The following is an 18918-nucleotide window of genomic DNA, read 5'->3' as shown; positions in this document are numbered from 1 at the left end:
AAAACCCAGCAACTCAACTGTTGAGAACTTGTGAAATATGCACCCCCTAATGACCAAAGGGTCATTTCCATTTCCCCAGAGGCCTCCACTGCTTAGCAAGACGACGGATTATATCCGTTTAAGGCTGAGGAAAGATAATGGTCGCTTGTGACAAAGGGCGACCCCTTAACCCTTTTATGGAGGTCGGCTCCCGCGCTGCGCAACGCCTGCTCAACATGCCCACTTTCGGGTTCGCCCCATTGCCTTAATCGGTGTCTCCCGCGAGCTGAATTTTAATAATGCATGATATATCAAACGGTGGCGCCTTTTGTTATTATCGCACGCGTTTAAATTTTATTTTCCGTAGCTGTTCGAAGAAGGCAGAAAGGACGGGAAGCACGCAGCAACCAGGCGAGGGCGAGAAGGTGAGGTTCCCTCCTTCCTTAGCTACTAAGCAACTTCAAGGAACCTGCCCCGCGTGGGCCGAGGACGCGGCCGCCGAAGGAGGGAGCTGGTTCGCCGCCAAAATAAGGGCACCGCCAGTTTCCCTTCGACGCCCAGAAAGCGAGCCTTGCGCCTAATTACACATTAGCCCGGCAGAGGGAAGCAGCAGCAGCAGCAGACGCAAGAACAGGGCGCGCGGGCGGGCATGCGAAGGTCCGAGCTGAATCTGCAGGCGCCGCCACAGACGCGAGCGAGCGAGGCGCAGGAGGCGGCAGCACCTCAGGCTCCATGGCGGCGGCCGCGCAAGTGCACATGTGCCAGACCATCTTTCCCGCGCACACGAACTACCGCGGGGAGTTGGGCGCGGGGCAGCTGCTCAAATGGATCGACACCACGGCCTGCCTGGCGGGTAAGCGCGAGCGCCCCCTTCACCCACCCACCTGCTTCAGGCGCTCAGGGTGGCCCTCAGGGCCAGGGGGACGCGCAGCGGCGGGTGCTTCTAGCCCCCCTAGTCTCTGGCGAGGTCCAAGATAGCGACGGTGCCTGGCTGTTCACCACCTACTTCCAGGCCTTCTAAGAGTTGCATGGCACAGGCAGAAAGTCTACTGGTGCAGCTCTTACCCACTTAACAGGTGGAGATAGGGCGAAACGTGATGGATTTTTTACTTATCTCGCAAGTAATAAGAGACAGCAAGCCCAATCCTCATCTTCATGATGCTGCGACTTTCTCCTTTACACAGTATCCATAGTTTGGGAAGAGAGGATTTGCAGTGTCAGGTAAGGCCAGGTGCCAACTTCTCCAGGTTAGGAAACCTTGTTGAACTCAACAGGACTTATTTCTGAGGAGACATGGGTAGAATGGTGCTGCCAGCTCCTTAACACTGCAATCCCAAGTATATCTACTCATAGGTAAGTCCTATTGAATTCATTCATTGAGGCTTACCTCCAGGTGAGTGGGTTTAGGATTGCATAGTGCCAGCATAAATCCAGTTGTGTTCATTAGCAGATACTAAGGAGCACAAAAATATTAGCAAAGTGTTATCTCTCTCTCTCTCTCTGCATGGTATCATTCTAGAATTATATGATCATTATGCTGGTGTTTGCAATTTCCAGAGGTTTTTTCTTCCTTCAATAAGGCTGGAGCATCTGTAATGCAAACTAGCTTAATTACAATACTCATTTTGTTGGTAAAGAATTTAGGGATTTCACAGCTTTAAAAATTAAAAAAGGTTCATTTTTCTCTTTTATATAACCCCAGTTACTGAATGATTTTATCTTTTTTGTCACAACTCCTATGAGGTAGGAAAGAGTTACTAAGCTAGGGGTAACCATAGACAAAGGGACGTTGGTGGCGCTGTGGATTAAACCACAGAGCCTAGGGCTTGCTTGCCGATCAGAAGGTCGGCGGTTCTGATCCCCACGACGGAGTGAGCTCCCGTTGTTCAGTCCCTGCTCCTGCCAACCTAGCAGTTCAAAAGCACGTCAACGTGCAAGTAGATAAATATGTACCGCTCCGGCAGGAAGGTAAACGGCGTTTCCGTGCGCTGCTCTGGTTCACCAGAAGCGGCTTAGTCATGCTGGTCACATGACCCAGAAGTTGTACGCCAGCTGCTTAGGCCAATAAAGCAAGATAAGTGCCGCAACCCCAGAGTCATTCGCTACTGGACCTAATGGTCCAGTACCTTTACCTTTTTAACGGTCCAGTACCTTTACCTTTTTAACCATGGACAAATTTGGAATTTTGAGAGTGTCATGTGCATCTCTGCCCTGGGCCATTCCCTACAAAAGACAAAAAGCGAATCTGTGTGTGTGTGTGTGTGTGTGTGTGTGTGTGCGCGCGCCTTTATGGCCTCTGGACAAAAGTTGGAAGCAGCAGAATTAACATGCATTCTCTTGAACTTGTATGATTTTACAAAGACCCTCCCCCCCAACCTTACAGTGGTATATTTCACACCCAACAGAACAGATCCAGTGCTTGCCAACACAAACACACACACACACACACCGGGCGGACAGAGATACTAAAGGATCCTCATAATTTTTACTAAAGATGGCAACAAACCCACCAACAAATCACAACACCCTCTGTAGATAGAGAGGTGACTTGAATTGTTGGTTGTTTTGAGGGGATCTCTTGTAAAAATTTTGAGGATCCAGAAAGAAGACTCAGGGGCTTCTTGGGCACCAGGAAAAGTCCTCAAGACTGCTATTGTGGCTATGGGCACCACACTGAGCAAGCCATGTTTTTAACATTTGTATACAACGCCGGCAGCAGAATTAAACAGCATTCAACAGAAACCCACGTTCTGCATCCTGCATTTGCTTGTACTGTTTTCTGTGAACTTGCACAAGACAACTACTGAACACATGCACTCTACCCACCAGGTCAGTTTCTCTCTCCATGAAAATTGGTATATGGTTACAGCTGTTGGATGACATTCCTTAGTTAAGCCAATTGCTCGCTAATAGTCAAGAATTATTGGTTGATGTTCTCTCAGTGTAACATAGGATTGGAAATGTTTTCCTGAATGACCAGTTTGCCTGTGAGGTTAGATCTGATACCACTGTTGTGCCAGAGAGTGTGTGTAACAGAAAAGGCTATTCGAATCTGAGACACTCATGGGAGAAAGTGGAGAGTATTGAAGGTGAGCTGGTTAGAAACGAGAGATGGTGCAGGTGCTGTATATTGGGAAACCCAATACAGGATTAGCATATGTACTGCCTGTTCCCAATATTCTTTGCTTATCTATTTGTAAGGAAAGTTCCCAGCATTCTCTCAACCAAAGGAAATGACCGGTAAAACGAAGCAGCTTTGCCCCATGACCTCTCGTGGGGATGTGTGATTGGAGTGGGGATCATTTAACAATAAAGTTCAGAGAAGCACACTTTGTTTAAAGGATGAGCCAGCATGGTTTAGGAGGCAGAGAACTGGACTTAGTTGTGGGAGACTTAAGTTCAAGCCCCACTTTAGTTATCTACTTCAGAGGTGTACAGAAGGTAGATCAGGCAGCAGGTTTCTGCCTCTGAATTGTTTAACAATGGCAATAACAAAATGAGCATTCCCCTCCTTAAATTAGGCTGCTGAAAGGAATAAGCCTTTGAGTGATCGGAAGTAGACTTCTGTGTGAAAGCATATTTAATGCACATTTAAAGCACATGGCTTTCTCCAGAGAATTCTGGGAACTGTAGTTTACCACCACCACCACCCCACAGAGAGTTCTAATTAGCAAACTACAACTTCCAGAATTCTTGGTGGAACAAACCATGTGCTTAAAATGTATGGTGTGGGTGTGACCTGAGTTCAATTCTGATACTGAAAACAAATCCCTAGGCTCAGAGGCATCCTGCATGTCTTTTGCACCTGGCTCTACCTGGTAGATCTTAGGGTTCAAATACGGTAATATTTAAAAAAAAAAAAAAAAAAAAACTTCTGAGAAATCTGAAGCCTGGCTACCCTGATGAACCTCACAGGGTTATTATGAGGATGAAATGGAGAAAATTCTATAAATATCCTAAACTCCTTGGAGGAACAGTAGGCTACAAATGTTAACAGATAAATAGGGGGGGGGGAAGGTTTGCCATCTTTTCCTTCGGAAGTTAAGCATTACTCAAGAGGTTGTAAATTATTTCTAGCACTATCTCACCAGTACCCTTATATCTAGTTCACAAATGACCCAGTTTCGTGTTCTTATTGGCTTTAAAAGATGATTAGACAAATTCTGGCTCTCTGGCTATTAGAGATGATGACAGTGTTCTACTTCAGTTGTCGGAGGCATATACTGCCTCTGAATATCATTTGCGAGGAATCGCAAGTGGGGAGGGTGCTGTTGCATTCAGGAGCTGCTTGTGGACTTCCCACAGGCCTCCAGTTGACCGCAGTAATTAGGCTGCTGGACTAATTTCCTTACGTATAATTTTTAAGAAAACAGTTTTGTAGATTTCAGTTGTGTTTTATTGATAATCTTGCTATGTAAGCCACTTAGAGAGTGCTGTCATGAAGCAATCTATAATCTTAACAAATGAATAGAATTTATAGATTTTTTTGGGGGGGAGAACATGTATGATTGTTGGGAAGCTGCAGTTGGAACTGGTAAATGCGATAAAATAGATGCAGGATAACAAAACCGGATGGGGTAGCCAGTGCCACAGAAGACAAAATCGGGATTCAATATGACCTTAACTGGGCCCAACTAAGAAGATGAATTTCAATAGGGACAAATGTAAGGTTCTGCACTTAGGCAGGAAGAACCAGAAGCACAAATATAAGATGGAGGACATCTGGATTGCCAGTAGTACATGTGAAAAGGATCTAGGGGACTTAATGGACCACAAGCATAATGTGAGTCACCATTGTGATGCAGCAACAAAAAAAGCAAATGCTATTCTAGGCTGCATCAACAGAAGTATAGTGTCCCAATGAAGGGAAATAATAGTAGCCCTCTATTCTGTTTCGGTCAGACCACACCTGGAGCACTGTGTCCAGTTCTGGACACCACAATTTAAGAAGGATGTTGACAAGCTGGAACATGTTCAGAGGAGGGCAACCAAGATGATCAAGGGTCTAGAAACCAAGCCTTATAAGGAATGCTTGAGGGATTTGGGTACATTTAGCCTGGTAAAGAGGAGGCTGAGAGGAGATGTGATAGCCAACTTCAAATAGCTAAAGGGCTGTGACATGGAGGATGGAACACGCTTGTTTTCTCCTGCTCTGAAGGGTAGGAACTGAACCAGTGGATTCAAGCTACAAGAAAGGAGATTGGAACAGACTCCCTAGGGAGGTGGTGGACTCTCCTTCCTTGAAAGTTTTTAAGCAGAGGTAGAATGACCATCTGGGAGTCCCTTCCAGCTCTACAATTCTATGATTAACAATGTGCATCTTTGGAAGGAAAGCATCATATGTGTAAAGTGGCCCTTATAAGACAACCAAATTAACCATGATTAAGGGCAAAGGCATGTTGAGAGAAAACTTATAATTGCTTACATTTTTATAATTGTCTTTTCTTCCAAGCTGAGAAACACGCTGGCATGCCTTGTGTGACAGCATCGGTGGATGACATTCAGTTTGAAGAGACTGCCAGGTACAGCTTCAAGTAGTTATTATCAACACTTTTCACAGCCTTCTTTATTTTCTGTGTAACAGAGATTAACCAGAACATTAAGAATTGGTCCAGTGAATATAGGAAATGATTCTCTTAAGGGTGGGCAGCATCTCTCAGCCTGAGGACCATGTTCTGTCATGAGGCCTCATGACAATAGTGAACAAGGGCCAGATGCAGAAGGAGGTGGAGGAATATATGAGGCTCTTACCTTGGTACAGTAGGTTACATTCCAGCCATGTTGAAATCCAACACACACATTCCTCAATTCTGCATTCAGCCAGTGGCGAAGCTGCATGCTCTGCTACCGGGGCGGAGAGCAGGCGGGGCGGGGAGCACATGCGGGGGCGTGGTATGCTGCCTGAGAGGGCATGGTGCGCTGTCTGCAGGAGCGTGGCAAGCAGGGGGGTGCACGGCGCGTGTCTAGGGGGGGCTGCGATGGCACCCTACCAGAATAGTGGTGCCGGGGGCACCCGCTCCCTCTGCACCCCCATTTCTCCACCAGTGCATTCAGCTAAGAAGTATTATGATCGTAGTTCAAATAAACATGGAGACAAAGACAAAAACACTCAAGGAGGGCATGGGGGAGGGGCATAGCCCAAGATAGGAGTGTGTGACTTATGGGGGCGGAGTTCAGATAGGAGTGCCTGCTAGGGATACAAGTTTGTCTACCACGAGATAAATACAACCATTTACTGAGAAAGGAAACGACTAAAAAAAAATCTTAGTGTTTTTCTTGATATGACAATGAATGGCATTCATGCATAAAAAGTCATAATTGGCACACACACACACCCAATTTTCAAAGATTATGTATTTAATGGACTCATAAAAGTGCATGCAACTCAAGAAATAGATCTTGCTTTTAACTTCCAGGAATAAGGAAGGGGGGGTTCCCCTCTGAAGCTAATAGCAAGCAATTTTTGCCAGTCAACTGTTTGTCTCGATTGTTAATGTGGGAGAAGTCTGGCAGTTTTATGAAGTTTAACCTTCCACCTGAGTGTTAATTAACTTTAAAAGCATTTATAATTAATGTTAATGTTCATTAATTTTGAAAACTAAGATAACATTTCTTTCTGTTATGTTGTAAAAGTATGGAATGATGGCAAATGCAATTATTAACTTCTGCTGGATTTTATACTACAAGTCTGTGTTTTCCTGAGGAGCAAGGCATGATGGATTCATGCAGTATTTACTGAATGACACAACTTTGTGAGCACAAACACATATGTAGGGGCCATATCCATGCACATCAAGGTCATATTGCAGCAGTTACCTCTGGTATGAAGAAACAATAATATATCTACAGTGATGCTCCAGTTATAGTGTTGCGTTAATCACTTTTCACACAGATATTTAATATTATGCTCCCCCGTATTGAGATTTGTGTGTACTCATTAGTGGCTTAAAATGCAGCTAGGTCATTCTTTTTCTCAATTCAAGCTGGTATTGGGGTAGGGAAGGGACGCGGGTGGCGCTGTGGGTTAAACCACAGAGCCTAGGGCTTGCTGATCAGAAGGTCAGCAGTTCGAATCCCCGCAACAGGGTGAGCTGTTGCTCAGTCCCAGCTCCTGCCAACCTAGCAGTTCGAAAGAACGTCAAAAGTTCAAGTAGATAAATAGGTACCGCTCCAGCAGGAAGGTAAACGGCGTTTCCGTGTGCTGCTCTGGTTCGCCAGAAGCGGCTTTGTCATGCTGGTCACATGACCCGGAAGCTGTACGCCGGTGCCCTCGGCCAGTAACGCGAGATAAGCGCCACAACCCCAGAGTCGGACACGACTGGACCTAATGGTCAGGGGTCCCTTTACATTTATTGGGGTAGGGAAGCCTCAAAACACAGTATTTCAGAAGAAATGACAAGATAGAGGAGTGCACTGGATGCTGAGTAAACAAGCATGCACGCAGCCCAAGTCCTGTGGAATGCGGTGGAGCTTATTTCTGGGTAAACGGGTATGCTTGGACTGTATGTTGTTCCTAAGCTGAAAACAAGATGTACCCAAGTCTTCTACATTCCCATTTCCCAAGAAATTAGCTGTGTTTCTTTAATCCACAAGGAATATAGCAGTGGTAGCCAACATGGTGCCTCTACATGTTGTTGGATTCCAACTCCCATAATTCCTGACCGGTGGCTCTGCTGGCTTTGAGTTGGACTCCAACACTATCTGGAGTGTGCCATGTTGGCTACACCTGAAGTGTAGGAGAAAATTACTTGTAACAATGTGATTTTTGCACAACAAATTAAGAGCATCTTATTCCTTCAGCTCTTGCAATCCAAATCAGAGTTGTTGTAATTATTACTCCTACAACTATGTTTTGACCTGTCAACTCCTAAAGCACCAAAGGACTAGAAATCGGAGGTGCCCAACCCCATGTTTCTGTTGTAAGATGAATGTGATGGCAGAAAGGCAATCACAGGGGAGAATTGGGAGGCAAGAGAAACCTGAACTCTTTCTTCTCTGCCAATTCTCCCTGCAAATGCCCCCCCCCAAAGCTGGTTTAGGTATCCATCCTCCCTGCATAGACAAACTGTAACTGTGCCAGGTTTTTGTGCTCCTTGCTTTGTCTTTGAGATGGTTAGAATTTTCGAATATCTATCTTGTATGAGTAAAATCTGCTGCTTACATATGGTTCCCCTCACCTAACCTGCCTACAGGGAAAACAGCTCTCCCCCCATTAAAGAACAAACATTGTTGTTTGTGTTCGTACACCGTGTGAATTCATCAGCAGTGTCTATTTTACATAAGTTTGTAGTTTAGATTTCCCTCTCTTTTTGCATTTTCTTCGTGTACCCTTACTGAGAGCATTCAGCCTGCTACACTTCAAAAGGTCCCCATCAGTTACAAATGAGAATGCAATGGTCTGTGACACTGCAGTGTTCCCTGAATTCCAATTCCCAGAGCCTCTGTTCAGAGCAAGTGGCTTTCGGGGTACTTTTCAACAGTGACAATGGAACTTCCTATATATATATAAACAGAATTATTAACCATAGATGGGATGCCCCTGGCCTTACAATGACTTTTTTTTATAGAATGTTTAGATAGTGTTCACATGCCAGCCTTCAGGAGCTCTGGGTTCTAGAGAACGAGATTAGATTCTAAGCATTTCAGGGAGATACTCTGAAAATAAAGGGTTTCCGTGGCATAAATATAAGAATAAGCCAGAACCACATAGTTGTACGAAATTCAAGGTGAGGGAACTTAGCTTGGTGATAGCATGGCATCACCAATTAAAAGAAATGGGTAGCAAGTGATATGAAAGACCTGAGGCCCTGTAGAACCACTGCTAGTTAAAGTAGACAATACTGGACAAAATAAATACTTTTACCTGGCGTAAGATAGCTTCTTATGCTCCTAAGGGACTAATGAAAAGAAAAGCAACCGTGTTGTTTTGGCTACAAGCAGCACCAGCAACATAATGTGGAAGTGGCCCCAGCCTTGCAAAGTAAGATAAATGAAAGCAACTCTTTATGCAGCGCATAGTTAAATCTGGCCACAGTGATTGGCCAGAAACAGATAGCTTTAAAAGAGGATGAGGTAAACTAATGGAAGAGGAGGCTACTAACCATGATGGTTCTGCTCTGCCTGCTGAATGCTGTTTGTGGGAAACTGCAGGAGGGGAGGGCTCTCTTGTGTTTGTGTCTTGCTCGCTGGTTCCCCATAGGCATCTTGTTGGCCACTGTCAGAATAGGATACTGGACTAGATGGGACATGGACCTGACCCAGCAGCCTCTTCTTATGTTTTTATGTCCACAAAAGTTTCTAAGCTGCAAAAAAATTCTACTAGCATGATGAAGTGCTGCTAGAGGAAGAACAGAGAGTTCTGCCCCTCCTAAAGCAAACCAGAGCAGGACAGCTCACTCGGTTTCCATGCTAGGTGCAGAGGAAGGACAGAATGTTCAACCTCTTCATTGGCCGGACAACCTCTCACATACCTAATGGAATTTCCTGTTACCATTTGCAATCAGGCGAGAGTGCCTGATCCAAGGCTGAGATAGCCTTTCTTTGTTGGTACAGTGGTACCTCAGGTTAAGAACTTAATTCGTTCTGGAGGTCCGTTCTTAACCTGAAACTGTTCTTAACCTGAAGCACCACTAATGGGACCTCCTGCTGCAGCTGCGACGCCAGAGCACAATTTCTGTTCTTATCCTGAAGCAAAGTTTTTAACCTGAAGCGTTATTTCTGGGTTAGCGGAGTATGTAACCTGAAGCGTATGTAACCTGAGGTACCACTGTACTTCACATGTGTGGATCCTGGCAATGAAAACCAGATTCCAGGTCCAGGGTTATATACCATGCTGAAACTAGGCTCTAATTAAGACCTGCTACTCTTTCTGTCCTCGCTCCCTGGAAATAGCAGAACAGCCTCAGCCTGCATTGCAATCGTGTCTAGAGGAAGAACACAATTTGTAGCTTCCCCTTCACTTTAGAGTCCAAATCAGGTTATGCTCTCTCCTTCCTTGGAGGTTTTTTAAGCAGAGGCTAGATGGCCATCTGTCATGGATACTTTAGCTGAGATTGCTGCATTGCAGTGGGGAGTTGGACTAGATGATTCTTGGGGACCCTTCCAATTCTACAGTTCTACGGTTCTATGGTTCTATGATAAGTGTTCAGCAGCTTGCCTGTGGGCAGCAGTGGGCAGAGGCTGACCAATCAGCAAGTCACCTTCCTTGCCATTGCCCTGCGGAGCCATAATGCTTTATTTCTGCCAATACCCCTCTCTGCCTCTGGTATTGATGGCTGGCCATGCAGTAGCCAGCAGTGTCGTGTTGCCATTGCTAGATCATGACCAGTAAAGTCCTGGACCAGCTTATAATAGTCTGTTTTTGTATAATGAGATTATGGTGCTTTTTCTCTTAATAGAGTCGGACAGATAATCAGCATTAATGCTAAGGTAAACCGGGCATTCACTACAAGTATGGAGGTAAGAGACTGCATTTGTTTGTCTTGGTGTGTTTTTAAGCTGAGATGATATATGTTGTTATATAGGCAGAATGAAACAAATGAAGGAATGAATTCATGCTAAGTAAATGGCCATCCCATTCTCTACATTTCATAATCATTTATTGCCACAACATGACTCTTGTCTTCTACCCCTGGGTTACAGGTCCAAAACATACCCCAGTGCCCATTACTCAGAGGCTATGTCCCAATTGTCCCATGTGCTTCTATTTACCATGGTACTGTTTCAGTAGATCCACTCCCGCAAAATCAGCTCTCTGACAACTTTTGTGGTCATCAAACACTTGTACTCTTTTTGCAGAACTACCTCTGGCTTCTCTTTCAAATGAACCAGTATCTGCCACAGTACACAGCAAATTTTTAAATGTTTACATTCTTCTCACTCAAAACATTTTGTTCCAACAGTTTGTTAAAGAGTTGAGCACCAAAACTGAATGAAAAAGTTCATAAATACAGAACATCTGCAGGCTTATCAGTTCAAAATGTGCCCTCAAGTCTACATTAGTCTTTATGGAATTTAGTCATGCATGACAAAGACTATAAAAGCTATAAAGAGCGCCAGTGTGGTGTAATGTTCAGAGGGTTGGACTACGACTGAAGAGACCTTGATTCAAATCCTCAGTCACTTCAAAGCTTGCTGGAAGACGTTGCACCAGTCTCAGTCTAACCAACCTCACAGGATGCTGTGAGAATCTGGAGAACCATGTATTCTTCTTGAGCTCCTTGGAGGAAAGGCAGGACATAAATTTAATAAATCAATAAATATTGCCTAAAAATGGTCCAAGTGTTTCCTCCCTCCTTTCAGCACCCCACCCCCTTTAAAATTAGCCACCAATCAACATTTTATAGAAACAGCTTCTACTTCTACTTAGGCTTACAGTACTGCATGTACTTAGCAGAGAATAGGTCCCGCTGAACTCAGTCAGTATCTCTGAGCATCCAAACTGAACTCCAGTTTACCTGAAGGAGTGTCTCCATTGTTCTGCCCGGACACTGAGGTCCAGCTCTGACGGCCTTCTGGCGGTTCCCTCACTGCGAGAAGTGAGGTTACAAGGAATCAGGCAGAGGGCCTTCTCGGTAGTGGCGCCTGCCCTGTGGAACGCCCTCCCATCAGATGTCAAGGAAATAAACAACTATCTGACTTTTAGAAGACATCTAAAGGCAGCCCTATTTAGGGAGGTTTTTAATGTTTGATGTTTTATTGTGTTTTTAATATTCTGTTTGGGGCCGAGCCACCCAGAGTGGCTGGGGAAACCCAGCCAGATGGGTGGGGTATAAATAATAAATTATTATTATTTTATTATTCTGAGTAGATGTAACATCGGCTTGCACTGTGAAGACACTTGGGAAGCAATGGAGATAATAACATAATTATGAAACCAGTTGGTGAGGTCAGCTGTTTATTCAGATGAAGGGAGTGCTGCTTATTATTACATAAACCAGTTCTAAATTATATAACTCCTAGTAATCCGGTGTTGTTGTTTCCATTTGCATGTAGGTCAGTGTCAAAGTTACATTGCAAGATCCTCTTACCACCTTCCAAAAACTGATTTGTGTGGCTTTCTCTACATACGTGGCAAAACCATTACATAATGGCAAGGTGATATATTTCATTCAAAAATGGCCCTTAGTTTACGTGGATTGCAGAATGGTCTGTAAACCAAGTTGTGGTGTTCATGGCAGCTTATGCTTATGTAATTTGTATTAATATTGTTTGTCTGACAGCAGAGTAGTAGCACCGCAGAAGAATTGTAGTGGGTAAACATGCATCAGAAGCTTTTACTACGGTAATTTGGCAGTGGGTTAGCTAAGGGGAAGTGCCACAATTTCATTGCATTCGGTGCCTGCTACGCATTGCATTTCTAGTTCTGTTTTTTGAGACAAATTTTAGCTTAGGTTGATTTTAAGACGTGTGTATCTGTGTGTGTAAATAAATAACCAACATTTGGTAAATCTGGAATGTGAGCAAATGCATGTCAACATACTGTTGGTATGTTATCTCTTCTTACCAATTATTAATGCAGCTTAATACAAAAGTGACAGACTGAGGTGCAGACTTTGCTGTTGTTCAGATAATGAAGACGCACCTTTTTACCCAGGTATAAAGGATATTTTCAGGACCCACACTGTTGTTTGTGGTTGCATTTTTTATTGTAAGTTTAAAACTGCTTTTAATGCTGTATTTTCACTTGTAAACAACTCACCCTGAGAACTTAGGGTAAAGGGTGGGCAATAAAATAAAATAATTATTCAAAGTAGAATTTACTTTTACAATCTTTTTAAAAAAATCTTAATTTGTTCAGGTTGATTTAAAACCAGTGGAGTTTGTCACTGCACAGGATTTTCTCGAGCACACCCTGGCTGCTGAGAGAAGAAAAATCCGACTGGATCATGAACGCGTCTGTAAGAACCTGGTGGAAGAATGTGGCATGAATAGTGGTCAGTCATTATATTTATTATTATTCTTGTATCCCACCCTTCCTCCCATAGGTATCCAGGGGTCAGCATAAAATATAATTCAAACCATATAATTCAAACCAATATCAGCAATGAAACACAGTGCAGCAGACTGCAACACTTGGACTATTGAACACCAGTCCAGCTATGTGCCAATGGAAAAAACAAGTATGTCTTAAATTAGATCCTGGAAGATATTGACATGGGGGACAGCTAAAACAGACACATTGCTGTGTGCTTCCCATTTTCAAGTGGTGAGGAGTTTCAGGGAAGCATTATCCAGATTGGGTTCCTATGGAGTTTCCTATCTCTGGAAACTTAAGGCATTTTATAATATTTGGTTTATTGACAAATGGAGCACAAAGTAGAGGCATACAGATCTCCTGTTCCACCTTAGATCTCCATAAAAGTTAGCTGCACATACGAAGTGCCTTGAGCTCATCACTCATACGCACATTTTTGTTTGTGTGTATTCTCAGTCTGCTTCTGTTGTTCACACCCCTCCCCTACCATCTGCCCCCTCACTTTGGTCAGAAGGTGGGGTACATCTGCAACACTTCCCAGTGCATGGGTCACTGTTTACGAGTAGCAGGAGGTGTAGGGCAACAGGGAGGTGGGTGTGGCAGAAATGGTGAGTCCATTTGGTATTATGCTAATTTGCTAATGGACCAACGTGGCTGCATACTGTATATTGCTGTTTCCATAAACTTAAACTATCCATGTTAGAAAACGTTTTGCACTCATAACTTTTAAAACTTACAAAGTCCTTTTGTGCAGGATGCATAGTTTTAGCAATTATCTTAGACTAGATCAGGGGTGCACAAACTTGGGTCTCCAGCTGTTTTGGGACTACAACTCCCATCATACCTAGCTAGCAGAAACAGTGCTGTAGTCCAAAAGCAGCTGGAGACCCAAGACTGGAAAACCCTGGACAAGATGAAATCAGTATAGGACATTTCAACCTATGGAACTGGCACATGCTCATGTTTTAAAAAAAGAAGCAGCAGCACACTGTGACACCGTAAAGCAGTTTTTCTCCTTAAAACACACTACCATAGCCAGTACTGGCTTAACAGTGATAAAGAGCAGAAAAAGTAAAGTGTTAAATTATTTTGTGCTAAGATTGCTTTACATGAAACTTCTACAAAGTGCACGAAGCAAGGTGGAATTTGTCTTCTAAATACAAATTGTACAACTTGATAAGTAGGTCCAAAGTGCAAAGCACTCAGATGAATCCAAGCTACAACACAGGAGTTATAAAACAGATGTAAGTGGGGCAGAAGCCAAACACTTAATTCAGGTCAAGTGGGATCATGTGATAGATTAGCGTGATTGGCATTTTTTGAAATATAAAGATCTTGCTTTGCTAGAGATCTCTTCACCCTGGAAGACAGATCCCCCCTTTCCCTGTTGAATTATGGGTCTCAAATAGACCTGTAGTCCAATTTCTCTCTGTCGTTAAAACATACATTTATACGATTCAAATTCTAATAAGCTCACATAGTGTGAATTTTAGTCTTGACAGTATTAGAGAACAGGATCAACCAACTAGCCCTACATTACATGTATTCTGTGCTCTCATAACAGCCATAATTGTCTTATGGGATACAAACCTCACAAAGTGTAGTCACCCTGCTGATTTCAGTGAAGCTGCTTTATTTCTAAGACATAGGACAATGGCAGCCACAGTATAATTGGACTGGTCTGTAATTTCACTAACACCCTTGGCTATTCATTTCATACATTTTAGAACAAGTTTGCAATCAAGAAGAAGGTGCAATTTCCACAGATCTCACCCATGTGCAGAGCACTGAACTTGTATTGCCTCCTCATGCCAATCATCAAGGAAATACATTTGGTGGCCAAATTATGGCTTGGATGGAGACAGTGGCCGTTATTTCAGCAAGGTACCTTTTTTTATTATTCAGCATCCTTCCGTGTTACACGTTACTGGGCAGGCCTAGTGAGGAATGCAAGGTTTCTTTTTGCCTGCCTTTCTTTTTGTCTACTAGTTTAATGTTCATCTAATCACGCAGAGAATTCCATCATCCCCCTGTTGCTTGGTACATGTAGCGCTCTCTCTCTCTTTGTGTGTGTGAGACAAGAATTTCTATTAGAATTCCCTTCACACACCAGTGGGCCTGATTCATTGCCAGGGTGCTGGATGTGTCATTCCCATTCATTATTCATGTAGCTCTGATTTGTAACCTGAAGTTATACCAATAATAACTGGCTTTCCTTTGTTACTGGATAAACAGCTCATTTTATTAAAATTGCAAATCTGTCACAGGTTTTACACGGTCATAACACCAATGACCCGAGTGAGCGGCATTTATATGTAAGCACACAACCTCATTTATATATCTGTATCTATAAATGGTTCCCAAATAACTCTGCAATAAATCTAGTCCAGAAGAATGGAGATTGGGCTTAGCTGCAGCAAAATAACACATCAGACGCTGAAAATATTTCTTTTTTTGCACTTAAAAGTGATGAGCCAAAATGTAGGAGAAACAGTGCTAAACAGTGACAGAGAGCTGTCTATTTTGCTTGACAAATAGCTGACCTTGCTGCAAAGCTTTTGTAAAACAACTTACCGGTACAATTAGATTTGACCTTTGAAGGTGCCAGTTAGAGTTGCTATGACCACAGGCTTACAAGGAATGAGAATGAGGTTTATAAAAGCAAGCAGTACTCAAAGAACAAACTGAATATATGCTCAGACGGGTTTTTTATATCCTCTTTTAAATAATTGTGATACTAACGAAGCAGTATCAATGCTGAACTCAACAGAATTCCACTAGAATTAGATTTGGTCTTTCAGATACACCATGTCTGTAAAAATATGGAAGGCTTACCTTTCTAGCAAAATAAGATCAGGTTTTTAGGCCTAACGGTGAAAAAAGATTGCAAACTTCATCTACACATTTATACCTCCATTTTTGACATTAATCTGCTTCTATCTTTATTGTTGTATTGCAAATGAGATATTTAGCAATTTAAATAGGAGGAGCAAATTATTCCTAATGAAAACCAAAGTAATTTGAATGCATTATAAAGATGCACAATTCAATTAATTAGAAACAGATAATTGTGCACACTTAACAATTCTGGTACATCATAAAGGGTAATTGAGTTAAGGCTAAAGATAAATAATGGTGCAAAACAGTATTAGTCTAAGCTCAGCAAAGGTTAGGAAGAAATTTCAGCCCTACAACACCACCACAACAAAACAATACCTAATTCTCAGCAAATTCTTTTTAAAAGATTCATGCTGTTAAAATAAACTCTCTTCTTCTTCTTCTTCTTCTTCTTCCATATATAGGGACTAGTGGGAAGTGCCTAGCACCGCCTGGGATTGTTTTAGGAACTAAAAAGCAACAACTGTTGTTTTTTTTAATTGATAGTGTTGTTTGTAAGTTTGGACCCATCACATCAAAAATCAAGCGAAGCCACTACAAAGTCATGTTTCATTTCACCATCTGAATTCAAAATTGCACTTAGTGTCCAAACTTCAATGAAGATACCAACCTCAAGAACCTTTGCTCAGAGTTCAGCAACAATACACTGAGAGGTGGCCAGACCTATGTCCCCAAATGGGTGCAGTCATACCAAAGTTACCGGTACATTTGGGTCTGCCCCCTTGATTCAAAATGGCACCTGGCGCCCAATCATTGGCACAGACCCTCATCCCCCCATCTGTGATGTGTTTGGCAGTGATACATTGAGAGGCAGCCAAAACAGGCAAAGAAATACCAAAGTGTTTATAATTTTTTTTAAAAATTGTTTCTGTACTCAATTGTTTTTAACTGTTTATATTTGTAACTGTCTTATAAACCTCATTATACTGTAAATCGATTTGAAATGTTTCATGGGAAATGATTCATCAAAAGAATGAATGAATGAAGAAACATAACACTTAATGTATGGAAGAGCTAAGCAAAACAGTCCCCCCCTTTAAATAATAGACATAGATACCGGAAACCACAATTCTCAAATACCTCAAGTTCCAACTGAAGAGAATGTTTCTACTCCCAAACCCATATTAAAACCAGTATTAGCTTTAAACTTGGAATTTCCATTTTGTAGACTTAGTTTGTTGCACAGAAATACTGAAAGGTTGCCAGTGTGGTGTAGTGGTTAAGAGTGGTAGACTTGTAATCTGGAGAACCGGGTTCACGTCTCCGCTCCTCCACATGCAGCTGCTGGGTGACTTTGGGCTAGTCACACTTTTTTGAAGTCTCTCAGCCCCACTCACCTCACAGAGTGTTTGTTGTGGGGGAGGAAGGGAAAGGAGAATGTTAGCCGCTTTGAGACTCCTTTGGGTAGTGATAAAGCGGGATATCAAATCCAAACTCTTCTTCTTCTTCTTTCAGTCGCCTGTGTAGGCTGCATCCAACTTTGAAATCTGTAGATATGTTTAAATTCCGGGGACCATCAACTGTTGGTGACCGCCTGGTTTTCAATGCTATAGTTAATAATACTTTTCAGAAAAGGTAATAAGCTTGTCTCTTTCCTAATGCTACTGTGTGGTCTAAAATGCTTCAGTTTCAATTTGCAGAAAGAATGTAAGAATTAAAATGTAGTTTGCAGTGGTATTTTTCTAGAAAAAAATAGGTGCCAGAACTCACCACGAATGCCTTACTTGTTCTTTTATAATGGCAACTGTGCCCACCTGAGAGGTGCCAAGATTGAGTTCCAAGTGGGGGGGGGAGCCCTGGTAGTTTGAAATTACACCATTCTGTGTTGCACTAGCAAGAACATTAAGTATTAAAAATTCATATTCAGATATTTCCCCTCTGTTTATTGTACAACAACTGGAGATTGTAGTTTCTTTATGTATTCTCCATTATTCATACGCATTCCCTTTGACCAGTTATTACCCTGTATGTGTTATCCTAGCCCAGTAGTAACAGACCCTAGCAAATCAGTAAATCTCACCACAGAATAGGAAGTTGTATGTCATGTCATAACATTTGGTATGAGAGCCTAACTAACATCTGATGTACTTTAGAGATCAAGAAATATAAAAGTATACATAGGGTTGGATCCTTACAGTCCAATCCCATGCATGTCTACACAGAAACACCCTATTTAGATCAATAGAACTCACTTGTATAAGATGGCAGGTATAATAATTTATTTCCATCTTTTTTTTAAAAAAAACCACAGCTTGTAGCTTCTCTGTATAATTCGGAGCTGCATCAGTCGCACCCCAGCTGCTAAATTAACTGAAAGCTCTTCTTTTTCAGCATTGAAGTTGGAGTTCGCGTTGAGGCCTTCAATTGTGAGGAATGGGCCAAAGGCCAAGCTCGGCATATCAACAGTGCCTTTTTAATTTTTAATGCTGTAAATGAACATGGAGAACTTATTACCTTCCCCAGAGTCAAATCTATTACAAAGGTGAACCTTTAAAAAAAAATAGGGAGAGAACAACTGTGTACATAAACAAGATAATCAGATTATTAATTTAGAAATTATGAAATGGATAGACCAGTAGAAGAAGTGAATATTTATTTGAGTTTTGTAAGATGAAAAATATATAAATCGTATTTGTCCCATAAGGGGCACTAATTCTAAAGTGCTTTGGATTAATATTTCATCCAGAAGATGATTATTGAACTCATAGCCAAGGACTAAAATACTCTGCCAGTCTCAGGTAAAAAGCCTTGCCTTAGTTTTGTGATCCTAAGACAAACCAGAATTGTACTTTTCAGACAGTATTGTAGTTAACTTACACATTTTATTTAGATGGTTGGCTTCACAGTAAAGTCTGTGTTATGCTCTTTTTTTTTAAAAAAAAAAAAAAGCTTGTTATATTCAATCTGTCGCTATTCTGAAAATTAGCAAAACTACAATGTAAAATTTATAACTAATTATTATTTTTTCTTGCTTTGTTCATTGCAAAGGATGGTTTAAGGCGATACCATGGAGCTATTGCACGGAAGAAAATTAGATTAGCCAGGTACAGTAAGTAAGCCCCAAA

At 42.2% G+C, this 18918-nt stretch overlaps 1 protein-coding gene across 3 annotated transcripts in view; it reads left to right on the top strand.

Moving 5' to 3' along the window:
• Positions 1-607: 607 nt before the first annotated feature.
• The window catches only part of ACOT12 (acyl-CoA thioesterase 12), a 28480-nt gene continuing 10169 nt past the window's right edge, over positions 608-18918 (top strand). The window contains exons 1-9 of one of the 3 annotated variants that reach the window (XM_033163926.1): positions 608-832; positions 5432-5501; positions 10377-10437; positions 11974-12075; positions 12779-12914; positions 14683-14839; positions 17309-17428; positions 18185-18335; positions 18842-18897. In XM_033163926.1, the coding sequence (XP_033019817.1) occupies positions 712-832; positions 5432-5501; positions 10377-10437; positions 11974-12075; positions 12779-12914; positions 14683-14839; positions 17309-17428; positions 18185-18335; positions 18842-18897 (974 nt within the window). In that variant the 5' untranslated portion in view covers positions 608-711. The remainder of the gene's footprint in view (positions 833-5431; positions 5502-10376; positions 10438-11973; positions 12076-12778; positions 12915-14682; positions 14840-17308; positions 17429-18184; positions 18336-18841; positions 18898-18918) is intronic. The other 2 variants (XM_033163929.1, XM_033163927.1) reach the window with 2 other exon arrangements.

This window comes from Lacerta agilis, chromosome 11, assembly GCF_009819535.1.
Source record: "Lacerta agilis isolate rLacAgi1 chromosome 11, rLacAgi1.pri, whole genome shotgun sequence".
In the NCBI taxonomy this organism is placed as follows: domain Eukaryota; kingdom Metazoa; phylum Chordata; class Lepidosauria; order Squamata; family Lacertidae; genus Lacerta; species Lacerta agilis.
Note: the sequence above shows the minus strand (reverse complement) of the source record. Positions and strands in the feature narration are given on the sequence as shown.